General features: G+C 43.3%; 1 protein-coding gene across 3 annotated transcripts; it reads right to left on the reverse strand.

Annotated features, from left to right (window-relative positions):
- Window positions 1-150: 150 nt before the first annotated feature.
- PRDM4 (PR/SET domain 4) lies at window positions 151-27,443 on the reverse strand. 3 transcript variants are annotated; one of them, XM_053922013.1, is made up of 12 exons: window positions 27,335-27,443; window positions 26,712-26,976; window positions 22,745-22,878; window positions 19,189-19,374; window positions 17,024-17,818; window positions 12,835-12,984; window positions 11,716-11,855; window positions 10,727-10,812; window positions 9,814-9,941; window positions 8,841-9,155; window positions 7,549-7,717; window positions 151-2,238 (listed from the first exon to the last, which is right to left on the reverse strand). In XM_053922013.1, the coding sequence occupies exons 2-12, from the start codon at window positions 26,720-26,722 to the stop codon at window positions 1,926-1,928; spliced, it is 2,427 nt and encodes an 808-aa protein (XP_053777988.1). In that variant the 5' UTR covers window positions 26,723-26,976; window positions 27,335-27,443; the 3' UTR covers window positions 151-1,925. The 3 variants fall into 3 exon arrangements, with proteins under 3 accessions (XP_053777988.1, XP_053777987.1, XP_053777989.1); XM_053922012.1 differs by lacking the exon at window positions 27,335-27,443 and adding an exon at window positions 27,166-27,328; XM_053922014.2 differs by having other exon boundaries at window positions 153-2,238; window positions 11,716-11,834; window positions 27,166-27,336.
- Window positions 27,444-27,625: the final 182 nt, after the last annotated feature.

Below are 27,625 nucleotides of genomic sequence, written 5' to 3' on the forward strand. Positions count from 1 at the left end.
AAGGACTTAGAATGTACCTTTTAAGTCTAAAAGGTTAAAAAAAAAAAAAAAAAAGGAAGAGACAGTGGTAAAAAAGCAGTAAGTTACATTCTCACTTAAAACTATTATCCTCTATTCTGTTTTGTTTTAAACATCAGGCTGGGTAGCATTTAACCCAGCATGCGCCACCAAGATAGAGGGAGAAAGGAAACTGTAGTTCCGGCACCTGGGAGCAGGGGTGGCCTGTCACCAGGATGCCTTTAGTAAAAGGGTGAACTTGGAGCTGCCCGTCCATCTCACAGCTGCCCTGACCTGACGGAGGCTTCCTGACCCAGGGACAGCAGCCACCTCTTACTACCAACACCTTGTCTCCTCTCTCAACTGTGGACAGGCCACATCTGCAAGAAGGCAGCAGAGCAAAGGCACTAGCTTAGGGACAGGGCAGGGGATGAGCTGGAAACACCGGAAGCAGTTCTCTAAGCACTGTTATGCACACACACGTTTGAATATGATCTCAAAGCTACAGTACTTAGGAAATGCTCTCTCCACGTCCAACACTAAAAGAACTCAAGTTGTTCCTGATTTTCTCCTAAAGACTCGTTCTTCTCCTTCTTCCCCAAAATAACATTACAAGAGGAATCCTGTATTTTTAAAAAGTTTTTATTTTAATCCTTCCTAGAGGAATACAGATTTGAATGAAATACATTCATTCTATAAATACATTAGCAGCAAAACCTTCCCACCAAAGTCCTGCTAGTCCGGCCCAGGGCTGTGCCTCAGCGCAGGAGAGCGTGTTCTATCAACCGTCAACTTAAGGATGTCTGCTTCTTGCTGAAAAGAGGGTGTGCCTGTGAAACCAGGTGAAAGACCAGACGGATGCAAGAACTAAGCTGGGACCCCAAAATCACATCCATGTGGTGACCTTAAGAAGCCGCCTTCCAAATCCTTTGGTATCCACACTTAACTGGTAGGTCCTTCACCAGGCAACTGGGTAGGACTAACCTTGCAAACACACCCATGTGTTTGGAGTCATTTGACATTCTGAGTTGGCAACATTTTGATGGTGTCTTGATCCTTTTCAGAGGTGAAGCTGGATATAATCATTCCCTCCTTCCTTCCATGGGCCGAGGTGCCGCTTTGCCGGCAGAGTCCGTATGTGCTTGTCGTCAGGAGATAACCCAGCAGGCGTTATTTGGCTCTCCACCTCCAGGTCCCCTTTGTCTAGGGGCTGGAAGCTCTACGGGAGACTAAGGAACAAGCAGGTGCCTCACCCTACTTTCTTGGACAGTGGCCCAGGCATCTCCCCTTTTCTTCTCTCCATCCTGGCCTACTGCATGGCTGCTTTTTTTTTTTTATCTGCCCTCCAGGCACCTGCTGAAACTTTGGGAAGCAAGGCCCACCCTAAATTCCCAAGTAGAGATTAAGGCAGGTGGCGCTTTAAACTTGTTAGCTGCAAAGCAGCTTACACTACCTATTTCAGTCTGTTCTGGGATGAATAGAAGTCACAACAGTCCACATGAAATAAAACACTAGAACCACAATCAGCAATTGGGACCAAGTTTAGAGCATTACTAAGTCATAGGACTTAGAAGAAAAGGGAACAATGGAATAATTTAAAATAAACCTGCTTTGTTTAGGTAGAGGGCAGCTTTGACTCAGGCATAAACGTGACACACGGGTTACCACGTAAGTGACAGACAGACCTGCAAAGTTGACACTCCTCCCCCGTATCGCTCAAAAATAGGACGCATGCTCTCTCTCCCCCGCGGGGCTTAAAGTGTTTTCATTGGGACACTCCCGCAAGTGCTTTATCCACTCCCAGTTAGTCTGTCTGACCACTGGCCGAAGGAAACCAGAAACCATTTTATATAAAAACCACTGTAGTGCACGACTGTTCTGTGTGTTTTCCCTTTGCATTTTCTATCCAAAAACAGTTGGCATCTTCTTTATTTATGTGCCGAGAGAGACTCCTCTGCTGAATACACAGCACTGTTCATTCGACAGTCTTCTGTCCCCACAGAGTCTGCTAGTTCTTCCTCCTCTGAGTCATCCTCCTCTTCCTCCTCTTGTGCCGATGAACTGGAGGTGGGCCCTTTGCAGGTTTTCAGGTGACGGGTGAGATGGTATTTGGTTAAATAAGCCTTTGTACATTTTTCACACACATAATCCCGTTTTCCTTCGTGTGAATTAAGATGTTTCTTTAAATGATTTGTTCTCAAGAACAGCTTATCACACTTGGGACACTTGATCTGGCGTTCTCTAAAAAACACAAGAAAAAACCTTTGATTTAATGACGACTGAGGCACACACTTATCTTTTATAATCTCAGGCCTTTGTCAGAGCTCTACCTTCTAGAACACAGGTGGCAAACACATGGCCCGCAGGCCGAATCCCGCCCTCCACCTGGTTTCCACCCAGTGGCAGCACCGAGCTCCTTGCCCCTAGTTAGGCAGTAGTTACATTTACACAGTCCTAAAATTACATTCGGCCCTTTGAAGGCAACCACGAGGCTGATGTGGCCCCCAGTGAAAATGAGTCTGACCCCTGGGTTAGAATCAGACCTTTCAAGTGAGGGATATCGTACAGACAGGTCACAAAACATCTGTACGGTTGAAACAGCAGAGACTGAGTTTGCCCATTTTGAAATTCTGTGAACAGGATCATACTGTATCTTTGTCTTGCACTCAAGAGAAGCATCTTGCACTCAATTTGGCATTTGTGAAATTCGTTCAAGTTGCTGCGGGTATCAGCAGCTTGTTCCTTCCCATTGCTGTACAGTACTTACAAATACACAACTTATCTTTTGTTAATGGATATTTTGGTGGTTTCCAGTTTTTTGTTACCACAGGCAAGGCTGCTATCAACACTTATATACTTGCGTGTTGGTCTGCACACGTACGGGTTTCCCTAGGGCACATACATACTCAGGCGTATAGTTAGATTCAAACATATGCATATCTTCAACTCCACCAGATAAGCTAAACCATTTTACAATTTCGTTGTATTAACATATAGGTCCATCAAAACCGTCGGAGAGTTCCTGTTGCCTACATTCTCACCAACAAGTGCAGGGCTCAAATTTGAAAATGTTTGCCAACTGGCCAGTCCGTAACTGTATCTTACTGTGGTGTCAATGGTAACCCCCACAGCAAAAATTACCCAGCTCCAAATGCCAGTAGCGCCAAGGTTTGAGCAATCCTCACTCAGACATTTGAGAGCTGAAAGAACCTGAGAGATCACATAGATGAGGAATTTTTAACTTTTTCTTTTGAGCAGCTGAACTGTGTGTCTTAATGAAAGCCCAGTATGTGGAAGAGATAACAGGGGGTTAAAATCTTGAAGGAGTGGCAAGGCGTGGTGGGAGGTTCTGAGGCCCGGCTGCTGTTGGCACTCCCACCACCCTCTCCCAGCAGGAGACGGACGGCGCTGGCAGGTTCCGTGGAGCTACAGGGTGTGGAAACCTAGGTCACTGCCCTCACGCAGCTTATGTGCTAGTGGAGAAGTTGCACCATGAACAAACAAAACAATATACAGCACGGTATATCAGATAGTAATAAGTACTATGAAAAAAAATGAAGCCAGGCAGGAGTGATGGAACCCTATTTTAGGTAATGCAGTCAAGGAAGGCCATTCTGAGATGGTATTTGAACAGAGACCTGAATGAAGTGAGGGAGTGAGACAGTAGATTCCATCTAGGGAAAGAACTTTCTAGGCAGTGGTGTACAGTACACAGTCCTGAGACTGAAGAGTGTTTAGTAAGCTGAGGTAGCAGCAAGGAGAGGGCCGATGTGGCTAAAGCAGAACGTGAGGAGAAAAGGAATCCAAGATGAATTGGGGGAGGTAGCCAAGTGCCTCTACCACATCAGGAAGGGGTGTCTGGGCTACAGTGAAGACCTTCTAACCCAGTATGTGACAGGTAAAAGGGAATGCCGGGAAGCCCACTGGAGACTTTCAGTAGAGATGGGCACAATCTGATTTGTTTTAAATGGAGTGCTCTGGCCACCATGGACAGAGGACAGGTTTTGTGTGTGTGCATCTGTGCAGGCGTGTTGGGGAATGGATGAGGCGACAGAAGTGCAGAAGCAGAAAGGTCAGCTGGGAGACGACTGAAGTGGTCTGTTCGAAACACGCTGGTGGTCTGGACTAGGGGATTAAATGGGAGACTGAATTAAAGTGACTCCAAGGTGGTGGCTTGAGCCACTGGGATGAATGGTGGTGCCATGTACTGAGCTGGTGAGCACTGGGCAAAGTCAAGTTTGTAGGGATAATACTAAGAGTTGAGCTTTGGACATATCAGGTCTGAGTTGCCTAGTGGCCACCCAAACCTCAGAAATGCTGAGTCAATGGTCAGATGTGTAAGACTGGAAATATAAATTATAAAGCTCAAAGCTAGGCCCTGGCTGGAAAGCTCAGTTGGTTAATGTCCTGATCCGCCAAGGCTGCGGGCTCCATCCCCAGTTAGGGCACATACAAGAATCGACCAATGAAGACACAAATAAGTGGAACAACAAATTGATGTTCTCGTTCTCTCTCTCCCTCTCCCTCTCTCTCTTTCTCTCTCTCTCTGTCTCCCACCCCCCCCACCTCTTCACTCTAAAATCAGTAAAAAAAACTTAAAACAAATGGAATCCAAAGCCAGGGGACTAAGAGGATGACCTAGGGACTAAGTGTCATCATTTCTGCTCTCTAGTTCCTCTTTCTCAGGAGAAGGGCAAAGCCAGTTTCTGCCACACACCTATGCTCCCAGGGGAACACTGTGAGAGAGGAACTCCTCCCTCCTGCACCTGGCTTTAGGGCTGTAGCTATTTCCTTTTCTAAGCAGATAAATAGAAGGAATTCCAATACTACTATATCCACTTTGAAATGCCTAAAAGTAAAAATACGAACACCTGAAAATGTCTCCAAGGATCTCTAAATACAGGAAGTCTAATGCCTCATTCATCTCTATCTTGAGTGAATGGTGTTTCTTTTATGAATGACTTATATTAGTTTAAACTTCTGACAGTCCCCAAACCTCTCTCTATCCCACGGGAGTTGGGCAAAGAGGCGTATTACATTTTATCATCCTGACAAAGAGTCCAGATCCACATTTAATAGAATTGTTTTCATTGGTCAATACCTGATAAAGCCAATCCCAACCCAAATGGTGAGAAAACAGTTATACAAAATACAAAATAATTTATATGGCATTATGCTGTGAAATGGCTACAGAAAAAAGTGCAAATTTAGGCATCACTTGAAAGAACAGAAAGTCAATGTCAAAGAAGAGAATAACTACTTTATTATATCCCAAATAGTCACACCTGGAATTCTGTGTTCACTCAGAGCACCAAATTTAAAAGCAGGTGGTAAGAAAAAAAAGTTGTAGAAATTAGGAACACTTGGCTTGATGAAAACAAGGTTTAAAGGAATCGTGACACAGTGATTGTAAGTATGAAAGACTGTCAATGCAAAGAAATATTAAATTTATGTCATTCATATAAATTGGTATTATTCCAAAGGGCAGATGTAGAATAAATGGACAGAGGCTGATACAAGCTTGACTGAAATAAAACTTTTCCTCAAAACTAGATGAATGATGTGATATTCAAGAGGAAACAATACAACTAGTTGCCAAAGAAAGTGTGGAAACAAGTCCTTCCTTTGAATAAGCCCTGTAGCTCTCAATCCTGGCTGGACATTAGTCACTTGGGAAGCTTTAAAAAAACAAAACCCAAGGCCAGGGTCCCACCCCTGACCAACTAAATCAGGTGGGGCCCTGACACCAGCTGTTGTTGCTCACATTTCCCGGGTGATGATTATGAGCAGCGTTATGAGCTCAATACTGTGCCTCCAACTCCAAATGCACATGCTGAACCTGCAACGTGGTTTGGCGTTTGGAGATGAGGCCCAGGAGAGGTAATTAGATTTAGATGAGGCCGTGCTCATAAGAGGAAGAGAGTAGAGCGAGCTCACTCTCTCCACCACGTGAGGACACAGCAAAGGGCAACCATCTGCAAGCCAGGAAGAGGGCCCTCATCAGAAGCCAACGACAGTGACACCCTGACCCCAGACTCCCAGACTCCAGAAGCATAAGAAAACAAATTTGCCGCTTACACCAGCCAGCCTATGGTATTTTGTTACGGCAGCTGGAGCTGACTAAAGTAGGAAGCAAGAGTAAGCGATCCCAGAGATAGCTCTTCCGGCTCTAGTACTGTACGATTCTAACTACGCTTGACAGTGTGCCAAATTTCTAAAACTTTACACTAATAATTAAACTACTTAATAAGAATGTTTTAAAAGGCCATTTGGAGAGTTAGAAAGGTGGATCTAGACTCTCTGGATGCTTTAGCGTTTCAGGTTGCAATGTGATTAGGAACCAGACAAAGGAACAGATGTCAAAGCCAAGTACTTATCTAAACCCGACAGTAAGAATATCAAGTTTTCATTAAAGATGGATTTCTAAACAGCACCTCCGTAACATGAAAGTTACTATTTTCTCCCTCTTCTGACACTTGCTAAAGGCTCAGGACCACAAAATCTCTTCTCCCTGCAACTACTATGGCTAATGCAGGCTAGGCATTTGATCACCCTGGGGTTCACGCCATGAATTCCTCCCAAAATGTGGACTCTTCCTCGTTCAATCACCCCGTCATGCACCAAGCACCCTTTACAGACAGACGTGTCACCGTGACACCCTTTTCCTTCAAACCCCTCAGTGTTCCGAACAACGTGAGTACACTCAGCTTCACTCAAGTGTACATCTGAAAACCACAGTGAATCTTCCGGTTTTTAGCATGATTACAACACGTGCACGCACCCACACCTGAACACACAGCAGTGCGCAGTGCATGGGGAGGAAAAATCCTTCAGCGGATCCCCACTATTTGCAGAATAAAACTTCATTTTCGTAGCTGGGTAGAAGGTTCTTCAGGACTTGGCTGCCGCCTCTCCCCACAGCTCTCGCAGGCGCACTGCGCTCGAACTATGAAGCACCACTTGCACCCCACAGTGCCCTTGCACCTGTCTCTAAATACGGCATGCCCTCTGTCTAGAGTACTATTCCCATCCCTTACCCTTCTTTGCCTCCCTGAATAACTCTGATTTTCCTTAACTCTTAACTCGAACTGCCAGAAACCCGTCCCAGGACAGCCCGGGCCGAGTCAGGCGGGCCGCTCCTGGGGTCTGTCAGGGTGCAGCGCTTACCACCACCGCCACACAGCATGGTGACTCCGCTGCTGTTTCTCTCCCTAGACTCTGAGCTCTTTCAAGACAAGGGCCATGACTCTCACCTCTGTATTCCGCCACTTAGCACAATGCTGGCCACCAAGGAGGTACTTCAAATATTTGCTAAGTAAATAAGATTTTGTTTTGAAAATATGAAGTAAACACAGAGAGTAAAAGTGAAAAATAAGAAAAATAAAGCAAACACGTGGAGCCTTCCAGAATAAAACCAAACCCCTAGTTTCCTGACCTCTGCTTGGCTGTGTGGGACGTGGGAGACATCCATGAGGGTGCCCGGGCAGGAGACAGAAGACAGGTCAGCCCCTGAGCTCGGCCCGAGGAGCACTCTGGCCGTGGGGTACTTACTGTGTGTGGATGAGCACATGCTGCTTGAGGTCCTGCCTCCGCATAAACAATTTGTCGCAATAGTCACACTTGAGATTCTTCTCACCCGTGTGGATGACCATGTGCGACTCCAGGTGAGCCTTCTGGGTGAAGGACTTGTCGCACAAAGTACACCTGTAGTTCTTCTGACCTGCACATGAACCCAAATTATCGCACTGTGAATAAAACCACCATCAGCACTCACAAGACAAAAAGGCACAAGTACGAGTGTGTAGCAGAGGCCGGAATAAAACAGAACTGACTGGTAGGTGGAACTTCGCTTTCTAGGGCCACCTACCTAGAACCACAGAGCCACTGAATTTACATTCTGCAACCAGCACTAGTGAAGCGGACCAGTCTGATCCCCTTCTGGGGCTGCTAACATACACGTATTTTAAAAAATGTTTGTAGTAGACACGATATAAAACCTGGAAAAAATCACATAATACTAGGGGCAAGTCTATAGGTAAACATATTTTTACAACCTCAATTTAGTTTTCTCTCGTTATAAACATACAACATGACTTCATAAACCAGGGATGAAATATTCTTCTTAAATGCAGAAATAAGATTCTTCTTATTTCTTCTTAAAATGCAGAAATAAGATTATGCTACGTCAGGGGTTGGCAAACCTTTTCTCGAAGACTAGTTAGTATTTTAAGCTTTGTGGGCCATACAGCCTCTACTGTGACGACTCAGTCTTAATGCAAAAGGATGAAGAAGAATATTACTTTCAAAGATTTGGAGAGCAAATAACCCAGCCAAGAAAACTAAAACTTCACCAGTTATTTTGTAGTATGTATGAAAAAAAAGGGGCTAAGAAAACGGAGGTTGGTTTGCATGCAGTTTAGAAAATGGAAACGCAAGAGCGAAGCTTTGATGGTGTTCACTGAGCGATGTTCAAGTTCTGAGAGTGCTCACCGGCGCTGGCTGGTGAGCAGGAGGAGTCTAACGGGAGGCGTCTAACGGGAGGCTCAGGCTATTCCCATAGAATTCCCTCTAAGTTCAAACAAATGGATCGACTTCCTGGTTATGAACTGCACTTTCCCAGTCACCTGGACCCTGGCGAGTGGAGTTCCCTCAGTGGTAACTCCCTCTGAGGACGCACAGCTATCCCAAGATGTACCATACTCAGAGTCCTGCTGACTGCCAGCGGGATTGGTTCTCTTGCATCTTACCTCAGCTCTACCTGCGAGACCATCTCACTGCAAAGCCTTCACTACTGCAGCTTCTCAGTGTTGCAAAATCCCACTCTGATGGTCCAATACACTTACCTGTATGTATCTTGAGGTGGGTCCGCAGGTTGCTGGGATCACTAAAAGCCTTGCTACAGAAATCACACTTGTGGGGCTTCATACCCATGTGACCCATAAAGTGGACATGAAGTTTGGAAGGAGAGATAAAAGCTTGGGGGCACATCGAGCACTTCCACTTCCTTTCTTTGCTGTGGCCTGGCCCATGGCTGCTGCTGTGGCCCTGGCTGGGAAGATGGTTATGGATGTGGCTGGTCAGGTGGGCTTTGAATTCTGTATAGGAATTGCACTCCTTGCCACAGTTACAGAGGTGCACATCTGGGTGTTCAGGAACACCTTAAAAAAAAAAAAATCACTCCATGTGTCCTGATACTTAAATTTTAAAGCTTACTCTTGATATTAATTGTTGCTTACAATTTTTCCCTTCTACCAAAATTTCCACCGTGCCCACTATCTATGAAAATAAAATGTCTGTTCAATGCTCTATTCCCAGCCTCTCAAATAGGGCCAGGCACATAGGAAGCACTTAGTAAATACTGGATTATAAGGCATATTTCCTAGGCAAAAAAAACATTAGGATTCTGTAGCACACACACACTCATAAACATCACTTGTCATCATGCATCATCACGACAGTGCACAGAAAAAGCCCAGGGAAGGTGCATCCATTCGAGGCGCTCTGCCGTCCTCTATGAACTTCAGTCGCAATGGTACTGGCTCAAAAGGCAGCCTATGGAAGTTCAAATTCCCCAAATTAAAGTCTTAACACAAAAGTTTACTTCATAAAATACTGTTTGGTCAGTAACATCCAGCTTGTGAAGAACCTCCCAGACTGAACACTTTTAGCAGAGGGGTAAATACCCCGCCTTTATATGTACCAAAGGTTACGTGATTTGTTTCTGCTGATATTTAAATCATTACCAAAACTTTACTTTTGGCTCTTGGTGTTTTCACTATACTAGATTCATAATAAACAAGTCTTATATTAACTTACCAATCTGCTGAGCATAATCCCGGCTGTAATAAAAAAGCAGCTCATTTTCAGGAGGGATATCTTGTGAGGTGCAGAAATAAATTTTTCCATCATGGGGATAAGCCACCAAATTCTGCTCTTCCCGGTTCCTAAGTTATCACATTGAATATATCAAGCGTATTAAATTGGAAGTACATACTCAACACATCACATCCCAACAGCAAAATCCTCTATGAAAACTCAGATATAACTGCTCTGTGTCGTTTTTCTAATTCCATGTCCTCCCTATGAGGTAGCTGTATATAAACAGAATTCCTTCTTCAGTACATCAGTTTATTGCCCTTTACAGTTAGAAACACTAGAACCTGCTACCGAAAGCAAGAAAAATAAATAAATAAGGTCCTTACAGTGAGCAGTATGACAGAAGGGTGGGGGAGGAGACGGTACAGGAGAGAACGGTGATGGGAGGAGACCTGGCTTGAAGTGACGCACACACAGTACAGTATATAGATGGTGTTATGGAACTGTCCACCTGAAACCTGTACAATTTTATCAACAACGTCGCCCTAACAAATGCAAGAAGCATAAAATTTTTTTTTTAATGATAGACACAGAGATAGACAGCTGAACATTAATCACAACTAATGGTCAACAGAATGAGAGGGCGTTCCCTGGAAAACTCAGCGTAACGGTGTCATTCCTTACTGCACTGGCAGCGTGCAAAGCTGGAGGAAAGGGTAGTTTCTTGTGTTTTCATTTGTAATTACCATGAGTCGGTGACTCCTGGAGTAAAGAAGGTGAGACGCCTTCGGCCTCCGGGTATGTGCAGACAGCCCTGTAAGTTATATTCTGCACCGCTTCCCGTAGGTCACAAAGCCCCCTACCGGAAAACATCTGAAGCATAACAACTTCTTCCGCCCAAGGCGGCTCTTACCTGGCTTTGCGCACAAACATCATCCAATTACATTCGTTTTCGTCAGTCGTAATGATGCAGAATTCAAGGACACCGTTGTGGTATATCTGCCAACAGAAGGCAAACGAACATGTCAAATGAGCTGACGAGTGACACAAAATGCTCCTAAATTAAGGCTAGCCTTCTCCTGTACTTTGCGGTAGGGACCAGACGTTTGTCATCTCACCAGTCCCCCTACTTCCAGCAATCGGATGAGGACCATCAGAGACCTACAATTAATGTTCAGTGTATAGATAAGACAGTATTCTTGATTATTCACATTTTTGCTTGACTGGGAAAAAAACCCAAAAACCAGTCAACTTGTTTTCATGACCTACACGGCACTGAATGAACTTTAAGGTCAGAGAACCCTCTCTTTGCATTATTTTTCCAATGAACCTAGCATTCTTCTTCGTTCCCCTTTGGATACCAGAATTAAAGTCCCCAATACCAGCGGCACCTTACTTTCCAATTATCATAAGACCCACCTTCCCCTCACTTCAGTTTTAAAGCATCATTCCCAATCTACTAAAATTCTATATAGACATGTTTACAGGACATGTTACGTCAAAACCTTGTGTTTCTAGCCCTCCCTTTACAAAACTAGAGAAACAATCTTAGCTTCTAATTCTAGAATTGTTTCCCATGCTAAAACATTTAAGGAATGCTTTAGTCAATTATAAAACAAGACTTTCATCACATAAACAAAGCCTATAGCCTCGGCTGTCACAGGTAATTAAAAAGTAGACTCATTTGATTAACAAAACGGAGACGAAAACAGCTTACCCTCTGTATTCAGTAGCTGGCGTTTTGCTACGTAATATATGTAACTTGAACACCAAGAACAGAATGGATGTAATATTAAACAAATGACTGACAGCGCACTGTCTGTGTTGACTTCTACACCACTTTTAACTACTCGTTAACATAAAAACATTCAGAAGTCACACCAAAGGTTCATAGGCACCGACCTTCCAGATATGGCTAACTGCCTTGTCTGTCCATTCTGCCACTTCCATGGAGTGACTCTGCCGGCCAACGAGAGGCCCAAAGCACGTCCGCACAGGAATGGTTTCACCAGTCCAAACACCTGTCAGCAGAAGGACACCACCTACACAATCAGTGACTTAACATCTCAGAGAACGCAGAAGAGAGAGTAGCTTAACTCATGCAAAGAATCTTATTTCCAGTGAGCCTAAGAAATTCTGATATTCCAGACCTCCTGAGAGGTAGCTAAGTCTTATGGGTCTATCCTGTAACTATGGAAAATTTAGTGAACAGATTACATGGGGCTCAGAAGAAATATGCAGAGTAAGAAGTGGTATCAAATTCCTGAACCCAGTTTTATACACAAGGAGCCAAACCACGTCCCTCCAAATATGTTATTTTGGAGTAGTTACATTAAAAGACTAGAGAATATTATTATTATAAAAATACAAAGCAGTCCTGGGTGGTGTGGCTCAGGTGGTTGGAGGGTTGTCCCATAAACCAAAAGGTCACAGGTTGAATTCCTGGTCAGGGCACGTGCCTAGGCTGCGGGTTCATCTCTGGTCGGGGCATATACGAGGGAAAACTGATTGATGTTTCTCTCTCACATTGGTGTTTCCCTTCCCCTTCTCTCCCTCCCTTCCCCTATCTCTAAAATCAATAAGCACGTCCTCTGCAAGAATTAAAAAAAACATATATATATATATATATATATATAGCAACTGCTACAAAACAAATCAAAGTTCTAAAACTGTTTGTGCTTGAAGCACTGCTGTATATTATCTAAGCTGTTTGACATCACGCCCCAGCCACAGCTGAAAGAGCAATGAACTTCGACTCATATTTTCAAAGACATGGCAGAGTACTTCACAAACCACGTTTCAGTCCATACGGGTGAGCACACTCGGGCAGCCTACAGTCCTTCTTCCTTCTTCCCAGGGAGTATTAGACAATTCACAAACATTTGATCTAAAAATATCTTGTTACACACGGTAATCCGTGATGAATTTCCCAAGTTTCTGTAATTACATGCGTCCACTTTTACAACTCTACCTCACAAAGAAGGGGGGACTTGGTGGGGCTGAAGGTTCCACGGGTCTTACCAACTTCTGCTCCCACGATTGACTGGCGGAGAACTAGCTGCTTCGGGAGAGAAAGCCTCGCTCTGCTCTCGATGGGAGTGTCAGGAACAAAAGTCACCGGTCCGTGATCGGGGCAGTCTGAGGGATAGGCTCGGTCACAGAGCGTGCACCCTACGGATGGAAAATTTGAGAAACACAAATGGGTTTACTTCGAGCAGGCTAAATTACCGCCTGCTTTTCTAGTTAGACACTAATTACTAAACTGTAACCATAAGAAGCAAGGTTCTAGTAGAAATACTCTAATCAAAAACACTACTCTCTTACACTAAAACATATATCCACTCATGTCTCTCTTTAGCAAGATGAGATTTTTTTTCCTTTTGATCTTATTCAGTGAATAACAGAAAGACATCAAAAAATAACACAACATTAGTTCAAGAATCAAACAGAGTCATCCCTGGGCACATCCTCCCATATATTTTAAGTTATCTCTAGATTACTTACAATACCTAATACAACGTATTATTTATAATACCTAATAAATAGGCAGCCACACCACTGTCCTCTCTTGCTTCACTATAAACAGACTGGTCAACCAGATTTGGATGGCAGATTAAGCCAAAAAGATATTTACAACCTGCTCTTCGGGACAGCAGGTGCGATATATTCTTGCAGCAGACAAATGTGCTTAAAATTCGTACAGTCTTTTGCACGGTCTTCCTCTCTGCACAGTCAGAGAAGGTGCTTCCTGTGTGCACCGCTGTCTGCGCTTACAACTTCACTTTCACAAGCTCTTAAGTGTCTTTCTCCATAAATCTGTTGCTCTACTCTTTTACTCTTCCTTCTCTCTGCAAAGGAGTAGTACTCATGACTCTACTAGCCAATGACTGAGTTCACACTTTCCAAATCTGTTCACAAATTAAGTGGAATCTGTACACCTTAGAACCACAGCCATCCAACTGTCTTTTCTTCAAGCAATCCATTAGAAGTTTCTACTACATAGAATAAGGTATCAGTAAGTGTTCATATTTAGCCAGACCAGTAATAACATATCACTTCAACTACTGATTAAAAATTTGAGTATCAGATTAGAGGTCCCCTATCCTTGATAAGAATTGATTCTTAACAAGACGGGAACCACCTCCAAACAAAGGGAATTCAGGTTTCATACAGCAAAAACTGCCTAGAGGTTCCTCCAAACATACAAATGGCCAATAAATCACGTAAAGACATTCAACATCATTCGTCATCAGGAAAATGCAAGTTAAAACCACAATGAGATGCCACTTTACTTCCATAGGATGGTTATAACGAAACAGAAAGAAAGTAAGTACTGGCTAAGAGGTAGAGAAACTGGAACCCTCCTCATATACCAAGGCTGGAAATATAAACTGGTGGAGCCACACTGAAAAACGCAGGCAATTCCCCCAAAAGTTAAGCACAGAGCAATTTTCCTTTTAGATATACGGATGGGGCAAAAGTAGGTTTAAAGCTTAAAGTACATGAAACATGGAGTTTATTCTTGCATTATTTATTATTGCATTATTTTCCACACAAACTATAAACCTACTTTTGCCACACCCTGAATATCCAAGAGAATTTAAAACATGTTCACACAGAAACTTGTATAGGCTGGGGCAAAAGGTTTACAGTTGGGAGTACACAAAAGAGTTTATTCTTGCGTTGTTGTTTATGAGTTATTGTGTTATTCTCCATATAAGCAACTATAAACCTACTTTGGCCCCACCCTGTACACATAAGTTCACAGCAGCATTATTCCTAATAGCCAAAAAGGAGAAACAGCCCGAATGTCCGTGGAAGATAAACGGATAAGTAAGATGTGGTATATGCACACAACGGACTCTCACTCAGTCACAGGAAGAAATGAGGTACCGACACCCGCCACAGAATAGATGAGCCATGACAACGTTACGCTAAGGAAGGGAAACGAGACACAGAAAGCCACGCACTGCATGATTCCATTTACACGAAACATCGGTAAGCAAACCCATGGGGATGGAAAGTACATTAGTGATTACCTGAACAGTGCGGGGAAGGAGGGACTGGGTAATGAGTGATTGCCTATGCAGTTTCTTCGTGGGGTGGTAAGTATGTTTTGGGATTAGACGGTGGTAACGGTTATACAACCATGTCAATATACTAAAAACAACTAAACTGTACACTTTAAAATGTGTATGGTAAATTATATCTCATTTTACAAAAACACATTTAGAAGCAAGAGGTTCTGCTTATCAACAGGGCACTGGCTGGTGTGGCTCAGTGGATTGAGTGCTGACCTGCGAACCAAAGGGTCACTGGTTCAATTCCCAGTCAGGGCACATGCCTGGGTTGCGGGCCAGGTCCCCACTAGGGGGCGCACAAGAGGCAACCACATATTGATGCTTCTCTTCCTCCTTCCCCCTCTGTCTAAAAATAAATATTTTTTAAAAATTAAAAATAAATTAATAAAAAAGGATAAATAGGCTAATTTAGGCCATCTCTTATCATCTGCTAAATTAATGAGCCTACATTACATTCCCAGATTAAAATATTTAAAATTATAAATTTGAGATTGAAAAGGTTAATACAAAGGTCTCCCCATTGCTTGGCTTCTGCAACACCAGAACCTACTTCTTCCACCTACTTTTCTGACTCTCCCGTTCAGTCTCCTTTGGAAGCTCTTCCTCTGCTGCCGTATCTTAATATCCCAGCCCTCTTGTCATTCCATACCCTTACTCAACGATCTCACCCCACTTCCATGGCCATGATCAACACCTTCAGGCTGAAGATACCCAAGTACTTCCAGACAGACAGATCTCTGAGCTCCAGATTCAACTTCTCATTAGACATCTCTACTGGGTGTCCTATGGACACTCTAAAGTCAGCATGTCTAACACTGGACTCACCATCACTCCTCAAAAAAAATCTATTCCTCCTTCACCAATCATTATCCTAAGGCATGGTAACCCCTTTTCGCCCAGTTTTCTGTGACAAAAACTAGGGTTTTCTCCTTAACCCTTCCCTCCTCCAGCTTCATCCACTCAAGGTCTGGTGAGTTCTTGTAAGTATTCTACACTTTTCCTCATCCTTATTACCTCTACTCTGGGTTGGAAAATTATGTTTCACTTAAATCTAGGCATCACCTTCCTTACTGACTTGCCTCTAATGAACTAGTTATCCTCACATTACCCCATCCCGAACCCCATCCCTCACTCCTTATAACCCTGTGTGTTCTGGCTCCTACTTCTTTCATCATCACATGGCCTTCTTCTCACCCCCCATTTTATGCTTCAGCAATTCTGAACCATTCTCAATTCTTTTAGTCCTACGCACCTAAGAGAGGCCAACTCCTGATTCTCAAATGCCAACATCTTTCTTGTCCTTCAGGTCTGTGCTAACATGCATGTTACCTCCCCCGGTAAGTTTCCCTGCCCCTTCCACGCCCCACTCCTCAGGCTCCTTCAGCACCTTGCACTTGATCCCATCTTGCACTTATCACACTGTGCTGCCATGGCCTGTTTCCTTGACTATGCTTCCCATCAGACTGGGAGCTCCTTAAAGGCTTGTGCTGTCTCCTGCAGACCACTTTCTCTCCAGCATCTAGCACAGAGGCTGGTGTGTAATAATCAATCAACATGTTTCCTGCATAATGAGGCATGTACTGAAACCAACAAATGGCTGTTTTCATACTTCCTGTTTTGTTGCCCCATAAAAATAACTTTTACATGCCCGACTATGGTAATTTATATGCATTCTGAACAAAAACAAAGTTGCATTTGTAACCACCTACATTTCTCCATGGGGATAAAAAAGTACTTATGACATAATAAATTTTGCCTTACGCTGAAAGAGCGTAAGGCAGGTCACACAGGATACCTTACTAAAGTTTATTCCTATAATTAACTCTCTATTACTGAAACCTTCCAAAATACCTTACACATTATTGAGCTGAGCTCATCTGTAAGTTACAGAAATGACTATGTCTCCTTACTTTGGGAGGAAGTTGGAAAACCAATGAAATGTCTATGTATCATCTGGCTTACTTCAGGAAAAGGCATGTTAATATAAAGGACACTACAAAGGCAAAGAAAAATTGCAAAGCCTAGCTACTTTCTATGTTCCTTTAACACCTGACGGTGTGACTAAACCTATTAGGGATGATGGCCCTTTCCACCAATATTTCCAAAAGAAAAAGGCTAAGCACACTCACAAATCGTAAACAAGGTTGCCATATTTTCCTTGTTTGAATTGGAGTCTTCCATTTGCAGCGAAGGTGGTACAAACGAAAGACTGTCGGAAGATACATCTACATGACCCGTCCCCATAGCAACCTCCTGGGTGATGGAGGAGACAGCCACAGGTTCTAGGCTTAGGCCAACTTCATGGAGGGAAACAGATTCTAGGGAGGCGAGGTTGTGTGAGGTAGAGAGTGCCACGCTTACAGAGTTGGTGCTCATGGCCACGGTGTGGATGGAGTCACTGAGGGCACTGTCAGAAATCCCGTTGACCCGACTTGCAATGTGGTCCGTTTCCATGACCACAGGGAGCTCCAGGCCATTCCCATGAATGGGTATCACACCACCATGTCCTACAGTGTCTGCTGCAAGGTTGTTGCTCACAGAATCTACAGACAGAGGCTCATGACTTCTGGAGCCATTTGGGATTTGAGCATGCTCGCCTGCAACACCGTCCATTGTAAGCTCTTCTGCCATTCCATCTGTAGAGATGGGGCTGGTAACCCTAGACACGTTCTCCATAGTGATTGTTGTGTCCAAGGCCACTTCATGGCCTTCACTGGGATGAAGACTTTGGGCACCATGTGAGTTCACCGAGCGAGAGTCTATTGAAACGATGCCTTGTTCTAATCCAACATTCCCATTGGACTGATAGGGATCTAGAGCTGAAGGGTTATTGGCGATAGATAATGCTGTATTCCCATCAACATTTATAGAGTTGGGGTGGATGTACTGAGGAGGCGGTCTGTCAGCTAAATAAGATAAAATGCCTGAGAAAAGGAAAAGATGAGATAACAGAGACTTTTGAGTACATTGTTAAGATAAAGAATTCCAAATGCTAGAAGCTACAAATATAACCAAATTAATCTCCCAGCTACTTCTTTGGTTTAACCAATATATGCATCTTATAAATAGCAACATGCATACACCATAGTTCACTTTTTCCTGTGAAACTAAGAAATCATAAAACATTAACTATGTTCCTTTGAAGTCACTGGAAATTAATCATTTAAATACTGACTTTACTGTACACGTGGTTGGAATTCCTGAGTCCTAAGATGCTGAAATTTGCTCTATAAGAGTTAAAAGGTAAAAAATGATTTAAAAGCAGGTCTTCTATTCAAAAATAAAATGGGTCTTCCATTTATTTTCCATTGAAAAATAAAATTTAATTAAATACAATGTAACTTATTAAACTATCATAACACACTAGGCTCTATTCAAAACACGTCACAATTGCACCTGCTTTATTAAAACGGAAGAGTACCTGGACGCTTGCGCTTCTGAGGGTGCAGGGAAACAGCGCCTGCGGCCCTGCGAGCGGGACTGCACTTTACTAAAGCCTCTGGAAAGGCACACGTTAAGAACCTCAAAAACGTTCATGCCCTCTTACATAAGAAATTCCACTTATGGTAATATTCCCTAAATGCATTTTGTAAAGATTATATACAAAGATAATGGTAATAAAAAATGGAAAAACCAAACTGTCCAGAAATAAAGGCTGATATAATAAGCTATGAAATATCCATTCAGTAGAATGTAATGCACCATTAAAAAGGATATTATGAAAATTGTGTAGCAACTGGGGAAAATAACTGTAAAAAGAGAAAAATATTAAGTGAAAAATGTAAAGACACACAATTACATAAGAAATATAGTCTTAATAACAAAAAATACCCCAGTAAAATCTATACACCAAAATAAAAGATAGGAAGGAAATACACCAAAAATATGGATTATGGAACTATGAGTGGTTCCTCTATCTGCTAAATTATCTGGAAGAGTAAATACTTTTTTAACAGAATAAAAACTCACTAAACTTTATAATGAACATGACACTGTAGCAGGACTTGTGGCTGGCAGAAATTACCACTGCAGAATTGTAAACACAGATGCTGGAGGAAAGGGGAGAAAACTACTTAAGTGCCATTAGAAAATTAAGCTTAGTCAAACTGCTATATTAACAATGTGTTACCTGTACATTCGAAGAGGAAAAGTACATACGTATAAACAAACGGCTTCTTCCCACCGGGGCATCTGTCTCATCGTGACAAACGAAAGCGTTACTCAAGTCTTCATGCACTGAGCTTGAGTCAGCCCTATTTTTTCTTCTAACTTCCCGAAGAACTATAATGCTTACCGGGTAGAATGGTCCTGAAGTAACTGCTCTCCAGGTGGGGGTACGGTGGTGGAGGTAGGGTGTAGTTTCTTTCAGGCAACCCACACATCACCCCTCGATCGCCAATACCCATTGGAAGCATCAGAGACAAAGCAGAAGGCAGAGAGCTCAGGGAGGGACCCAGGTTTGGAATTGCCACTGGCAGGCCTACGAGAAAATGGTTTTCACAATTAAAAAGGAAATAAGTGCTGTGTCTAACCACTATGCTATACATCTGAAAGTAAAACAAAGTAATATTGAATGTAAACTATAATTGAAAAATAAAATTTTTAAAAAGTACTTAGGAGTTCTCTCTACAATGACTGGCTAAACTCTTAGAAAGGCTGGTGCATGTGGGCAGAAATTTCACCTAGTAGCCCTTCACATCCCAGACAGGCACCTCCACAAACAGGTAGTAGAGTTAGCTAGTTCTCAAGTTACTTTTAAAATGCCGTATTGATCCTCAGTTGTCTACATTGCTCTTTTTCTCTTTGAAGTGTATTTATTGATTATGCTATTAGTTTTCCCAATTTTTCCCTCTGCCCTGCACCCCACCCTCCAGCATTCCCCCCTTAGTTCATGTCCATGGGTTGTACATGTAAGTTCTTTGGCTTATCTGTTTCCTATACCATTCTTTCCCTCTACCCGTCTATTTTTATGCCTACCAATTATGCTTCCTCTTCCTTGTACCTTTCCCTATTCTTCCCCTCCACCTCTTCACTGAAAACCTCTTATATAATGTCCATTTCTCTGATTCTGTTCTTGTTCTAGTTGTCTGCTTAGTTTTTGTTTTCATTTTTTTAGGTCCAGTTGATGATAGTTCTTTGTTGTCATTTTACTGTTCATGGTTTTTGATCTTCAATCTCTTAGATAAGTCCCTTTAACATCTCATATAATAAGGGCTTGGTGATGATGAACTCCTTCAACTTGACCTTATATGGGAAGCACTTTATCTGCCCTTCCATTCTAAATGATAGCTTTGCTGGATAGAGTCATCTTGGATGTAGGTCCTTGCCTTTCATGCCTGGCAATACTTTCCAGCCCTTTCTTGCCTGTAAGGTTTGAGAAATCAGCTGATAGCCTTCTGGGCACTCCTTTGTAGGTAACTCTCTCCTTTCCTCTTGCTGCTTTTAAGATTCTCTCCTTATCTTTAATCTTGGGTAACTTAATGATCATGTGCCTTGGTGTGTTCCTCTTTGGGTCCAGCTCCTATGGGACTCTCTGGACTACCTGGACTTCCTGGAAGTCTATTCCCTTTGCCAGATTGGGGATGTTTTCCTTCATTATTTGTTCAAATAAGTTTTCAACTTCTTGCTCTTGTTCTTCTCCTGGCACCCCTATGATTCTGATGTTAGACTGTTTAAAGTTGTCCCAGAAGTTCCTAAGCCCCTCCTCATTTTTTTGAACTTGTTTCTTCATTCTGTTGCAGTTGGATGTCTACTTCTTCCTTTTGTTCCAAATGGTTGATTTGAGTCCCGGTTTCCTTCCCTTCACTGTTGGTTCCCTGTATATTTTGCTTTATTCCACTTTGGGTATCCTTCATTTGTTCCTTCATTTTTGTGACCAGGCTCAGTCAGTTCTGTGAGCATCTTGATTACCAGTGTTTTGAACTCTGCATCAGATAGGCTGGCGATCTCATGGCTTAGCTCTTTCTGGAGTTTTGCTCTGTTCTTTCATTTGGGCCATAGTTCTTTGTCTTGATATACCTGTTATGTTGGCAGGAGGCAGGGCCTTAGGTATTCACCCAGGTGGGGCAACCCTCTCTGCTGCACTGTGGCACTGTCTGTGGGGGAGGGGTCAGAGAGGGAACAATGGGGCTTGCTTGCTCAGCTCTAGCCCCACTTTCCAACGAACTCTGTCCTGTGAGACTGGGAATTTCTCCCGCCATGGCAACCCCTGCAGTAGTTTACAGCTAGCTTGAGTCTTTAGTTTCCTATTCAGCCAGCCCTGCCTTGTCCCCTGGGTCCACCGTCTTGGTGTGCATCCTTTCTGCTCATCTGCCCACCTACCAGTGTCAGTGAATGTTTCTTTAACTCCTTGGTGTCGGAGTTCCATGCAGTTTGATTTTCTGGCACTTCTGGTTGTTTACTCCTTTTAGATTGGTTGTTATCCTTCTTCTGGTTGTGCAAGGAAGCAAGGCGTTTCTATCTATGCCTCCATCTTAGCTGGAACTCCTACATTGTTCTTAAGCACCAAACATTTAATTACAACTAAAAACCTAGCTTAAGCACAATTTAAGTAAACAAATTATACAGAGATACAAAAATAGGAAGAAACATACCAAAGTTCACAGAGGCGGTCTCTGAGTAGTGATATTATAGGAATTTTTTAAAGACATTTTTTTAGTTTATTATAATTTCCATTTCATACAGTCAGTATTATAATTTCCATTTCATACAGTCAGAATGTTTCACTTTTAAAAATTCATAGGTATGCTTCTGCTTGGAAAATAGCCTAGTTAGAGTTAGATGCAAAACTGTATACACATACTTTCACATAGCCTTCTGCATGTATGCTGTACTTCAAGGTTAAAAAAACATAACCCTGAGATTACATCCACCTTGAAGTAGACCTATCTGCAAAGTGTTGAAGTGACTCTAACTGTGCCTAAGCGTCAGGATGAGTACTCACCAACTCAGGCAGTGCTGATGTGCATTAATTTTGCCAGTGGCAATATCTTTTAATAGGCTTTTCCTCCTTAACAAGAGTGTCCACTAAAAGGAATGCCTAAGAGATAATCAAATGAAGTAAAAACTAATAAATTTTTTTAAGCTTTTATGGACACTTAAAGGAATATAAAGAGGCCCTAGTTATGATGAAACTTATTTAACTGCTGCATTTTAGTAATTGAGCAAGTAATTCTCTATAGGGAACTATTTAAACAACTTACAGATTTAAATACTCTTAAACATTAACTCCTATTTTGATAAAGAAGGTCCAATACATCACAGTGCCTGCCATAGATCCTTAAGAATCACTAGCTTACTTGTTTCAACAGAAAAAGAAAATTAATCTAGGCAGATAAAAAAGGTTTTAAAATATAGTGATATGGAAAAATAAACCTCTCCTTACTTATTCTCTCCGATTATTGAGGTTTGTGGGGAGTTCACACAGGAGCTCTCTCTCTGGTGGCTTCTCTTTGCCCACAATTCTAGGCCTGGTAGAAATAAAGTTCAATGTCTCATGCTAAGAACATTTATTAGAGTAACTTTGATTATCCTCTACTGACCCAGGGAAAGAGCGCCAAGAGTGTGAACCAGACAAGTAGGTAATCTGAGATAAAGTGCCAAGTCAACTGCAGCTCCACACAAAAGGCCACCAGCTGAAAGACTATTAGGAAAAACAGCTACTTCTATCCACCAGAATCTAATACTCCACAAAAACGTGTTCTCCCACTGTGCAACCACATGTGAACCACCATTCAAACCTGCTTGGGTTCTCCCTTCCACTTTAAAGAGGCTCTGACCCCGACTGGGCTCTATTTAGAATTGATAATGCAGTAAGTGTTGAAATTCAGTCACTGGCCCTTACCACTCACCTGGGGCAGGGATGGTATTGTGAGTGGGTGAGGCAGCCAACCCCAGGTGACTCCCTGAGACTGGCAAGGCATTGCTCACAGAGGATGAAGTCAGCTGCTCCATCCCCACTGGACTCAGGTTCATTTCATTCATCCTAAGAAAGAGCACACACAACTAGTCATGGAAAGAATTACTTCGGTGACTCTGTTCAAGGCACTGAAGAACCTGAACCTATAGGGGTGGGGAAGTGGGTACTTCACTTTATGCTCACAGCACTGAGATATAACGAGTGTCACATTTTTCTGTTGATGAGGGAACCGGGATTCGATAGACAGTCACATTAACTCGGTCAATGTCATGCAGCACAAACAGGACTGTGCCCTGTTTCAATCCTTGTTCTAAACAAGTGCCTCGTTCTAAACCCTGTGCGCACTACCTAAAGCAGTTCGCACTCCTAAGAGCACACTGGCAATGAAGCTGGTTTGCTGCGTTGGTTTTAATCATCCAAGTCTTTTCTTTCACAAGATTTGTTTTCTTTAATTGGCTTATTATTTTAAACTGAGACTTTAATAAGCAGTTTGTTTTAATCTACACGAAGAATATTTGCTAGTTCTTTTTACCAGGAGTTAAAGTGATATTGGATCTGAATTAGATTATCACTGGTGTGAAAAAGCACCATATTTTCTCATGGATCAGCATTTCATTAGAATTCTGTATCGATATTTTAATTAATTAATATTAATAACATCCTCCACATATCAAGGTTTGTTATGTAAGATTTGCTAGATACTTAAAAAAAAATTACTTTGTATCTCTCACTTCTTCAAAATAAGGTAGATAAGGAAAATGAGCCTCAAAGAGTGCATGTCATAATCCGCAAACCACACAGCAATTAAGTGGAAGAGCACAGATTGTGCTGCAAAATACTGATAAAAAGTTTTCAACACATCAACTTTATTTTATCGACAAGCCATTTTTGGCAGGCAGAGGAATCTGAGGATCACATTTTCTATGCAATCCATGTTGCATTTCCATTAACAACGCCATCAGAATAAGAGTAATACTGATTTGAATGAGATATTTATTGGAGGTTGTTATCAATAAGTATCAGTTCCTATATCATATTTTGCAGACTGTCATTTTAAAAGTACTATATTTCAAGAAGCTAGCCACCACACTACCCAAAGGAGGTCGCTAATGACCTTCAATCCTTATAGTGTGACAGTGATGCAGATTCTTCTGTCTGCGCCTACACACACTGTAGGGAAGAAAAGGGGAGGAGAAATCAAATGGGTCAACATCAGGGGCGTCAAACTCATTCTCACCAGGGGCCACATCAGCCTCGCGGTTGCCTTCAAAGGGCCAAAATAATTTTAGGACTGTAGAAATGTAACTACTCCTTAACAGTTAAGGAGTCAAAATCACATTTGACCCTTTGAAGGCAACCGTGAGGCTGATGTGGGCCCCGGTGACAATGAGTTTGACGCCCCTGCTCTACATATTCCTTAGCCGTGAACACAAATCTAAATAGGTTTTTAATTCTGAACAGTGGCAGTATCAGCTATCAATTTACGTGAAAATAACAGCTAACAGTTATTACTCTTATTCTACATGGGTCAGGTGCAGGATGGTGATTTACATGTAATTATCTCACCTAATCTTTGTAACTACTGTGAGGTAGGGATTATTCTTAATCCCATTTTAGAAATGAGGAAACTGAGACTCAGACACTAAGAAACTTAACTCAAGATTGCATAACAAGTGGCAGAGTAGGGATTTAAATCCAGGTCTGCCTAATTTAATAAAACCAAGCTCTTAACTGAAATTGAAAAAGACAGTTACAATAAAAGAACCATTTCGCCTGTTACACAGTTCCAATACATTAGGACCTGGGTTTACATAGGGGGGCATGCTTCAAGTCCTGCACAGACCTGTTCCTGCTTTATTCTATATCCACAGGCTGCAACCTCATATCCCTGGCCAGGTAACTCATAAAACTAAGCTCCCAGACATCAATCAAGTACACAAGGCCAACGGAGTACAGCACCTTGTACGGGGCAGGCAGTCTGAAATGACGGAGACAGGGTGCAGCAGTGTAAGCTCATCCTACTGGAAAGACAACTAGAAGCACATGACAGATCAGGTACACCTGATGAAGGACAACATCTTTGTAATAGTAGTTATGCTATTAAAAATGCAAAAACTCCTTACAGACTAACAAAAAACTATGGCTACCTTAATTTTGAAAGTTTCTGGGCTTGGGTTGGTTTAAAACAGATTTTAATTATAACTTTTTATAGCTACAAAGTTTTTAGTTAAAACTCTACAATCAATGGAGAAATAATGTCCTACAAAAAAATTGGTCACACTAATTTTTTAAAGTATAATTAAAAGTCCATAGCTTCAAATCCCATTCTGAAAATTCCTGAATATTAATCTGTGTACTAATCTTGAGATAAAAATCAAAATGGTGTTTCTAGGTTAACTTCTAGGCCTTCTCAAACCAGTTCCAACCAGAGTTTAATGTGAGAGGCTCAGCAGATTTCTGCTGCTGTGAGTCACTGAAATGTGATGACTTCAGCAGCCATAAACCAAAGGTAACCAGTATCCCACAGAGAGAAAGCAGATGTCAACGTAAGAAATGTCCAAACCTGTAAGAATTTTTTATGAGTTTATTTGAACCAAACTGACAATCACTGGGAAGCAAAACCTGAACGAACTGAGAAAATGCTCTGGAACATGGCAGTTTTGCACCTTATTTTATACATTACAATCAAAAGAGAAGGCTGTAAGTGGGTCCATGAAACCCACTGGTGATAGATTAGGGAGGCGGGACAAAGCAAAGGAGGGAAACCTTGGGGACTGAACAAAAAAGTAAAATGACAGACACATTTCTTATACACAGGTGGGTACAGGATGGTTAATAGTCAACAATGAACACGACAGTAACAATGAGAGGATTTGTGGTCTCCCTCTGGTGCGGTGGCTTGTGCTTTGAGGGGTCCCAATAAAGGTATGTTATCGTAGATGCAAAAACACAACAGACGGGTTCAATTAAGGTAGAGGTCGACTTTTGTCAGGGAAGAGTCCAGTCTAGGACACAACTGCCCGCTGTGACCTGCTTCCAGTTAGAAAGCGTTTACCTCCAGACCACCCTGCATGGTTACTTTAGGTCTCCGAGTTGGCAAGGCCCTCACGCAGGCCTCACCTGAGCTTGTCAGGTGCAGAATGTGGTTCTTTTCTGTCCGCACAGATTACGGCTGCTCCATCCTCAACTTACAATATGACTCTCATAAGACTCTCATTCTAAAGTGCAATTCTATTTTACCTTCCTCTTATGAGATTCTAGGGAGCAATCTTGGGAAAAGGTATTAAGCACTCTCTTCTTCCCTATTCATTCCTTATAAAATCATTTTCTTCATTCTTCTACTGCTGTGTGTTTCTATCTGATGTATGTATGAACTACTGTGTATCTTTTAACTTTACTTAGAATGACATATAAGCAGCCAAGTGTAACTGTTTCTGTTCTGTAATGACATGGTACCAAAAAGTACCTAACTTTAAGCATTAGCAGTAAGCTTTTAGAATTAAGAACTTAATTTCTCCACCTTACCATCCCAGCCAGAGGGTGACCAGCAAAATTCAAGGTGATGTATGGAGATGAGCTAAAAATACACTTTGGAACCCAGACAAAGATATTATTAAACGCTCAAATAAGTCAAAGGCATGCGATAAAGCTGTCAACGAGCCAAAAATCGACGTATGGCTATTTGGAACAACTATTCACAAGTGGAGTAAATTAGGCTGAATGACAGTATATTCAACCCAATTCCAGTTTGCGGAATTCTTGTTCGCTTTGGCACACAAATTCACTTGCAAATCGCACCTGTAACCTTCCCAGTGACACCCAAAACAAAGGCACTCTGGACTCCCATGCCAGATGTTTTCCAAAGACGTCATCAGCGCTGAGCCCGGCTCAGGACTTACCTGTGATGCATCTGCTTGGGGCCAAGTGTCAGAAATGAGTACAGGGGCGCCAGCGAACCGGCATCAGGGTTTACGTTCCAGGGTCACGTGCTACCGCATCTTGCTTACAACCGCTGCACAAACGCGGCCACTCGTCCCCGGGGCCTCCCGGGGCCGCCCAACTTCTCCCGAGAGCCGGCGGCCGCGTACCCCGTCGCGAGATGGGACATGCCGGGGGACACCCGGGGCGTTTCCTCCAGGAGCTTCGGAAGGGGTGCTGCCCAACCTGTGGAGGGGTGGGGAGCAGGACAAGGGCGATCAACAAACACGGGGAGAATGCAATCTCGGCCCCTCGCCGCAGGAGAGCCCAGGCCTGGGGACACCGCCTCCCGAGGGCTGCCAACTCGCCCGCCCGCGAGCGAGGGGCCCGCAGGCCGTCGTCGCCCCTTCCCGGGCGGGTCCGCGCGCAGCCCACCTGCCGGCCGAACGAGGGGCGCGCGCGCCTGCCCCGCCGCTTTGTTCCTCATCCAGGTAGAGCTCGGCTCGGGACCCTCCCCGCCTGCTCGACCCCCGCACCCCGAGGGCCGCTCGCCTAACGTTTCCCGCCCGGCCCAGCCCAGCCCGCAGCCTGCTCACGGCCGCACCCGCCGAGGCACGCTTCCGGCTCCTCAACGAGTCTCCGCGCCCGCCGCTCCGCCCCCCGTGCGTGCGCCCCTCCCCGCGGCGGCCGGCGGCCGGCGACACAACTCCGGCTCGCCCCTCCCCCGCGCCGAGTCCCTTCGGCGCGTGCGCACCACGGGGACGCTGGCCAGAACGGGGCGGGGCGCGTCTCAGTACGGCCGGTTCGACTCGTGCGCGAAGCGAGCGACCCCGTTGCTAGGCAACCAGAGCAGACGGGTACGCAGGTAGTAGGTTCCCCTGAGACCCCCGAAGTA

This window comes from Desmodus rotundus, chromosome 3, assembly GCF_022682495.2.
Source record: "Desmodus rotundus isolate HL8 chromosome 3, HLdesRot8A.1, whole genome shotgun sequence".
NCBI classification, from domain to species: domain Eukaryota; kingdom Metazoa; phylum Chordata; class Mammalia; order Chiroptera; family Phyllostomidae; genus Desmodus; species Desmodus rotundus.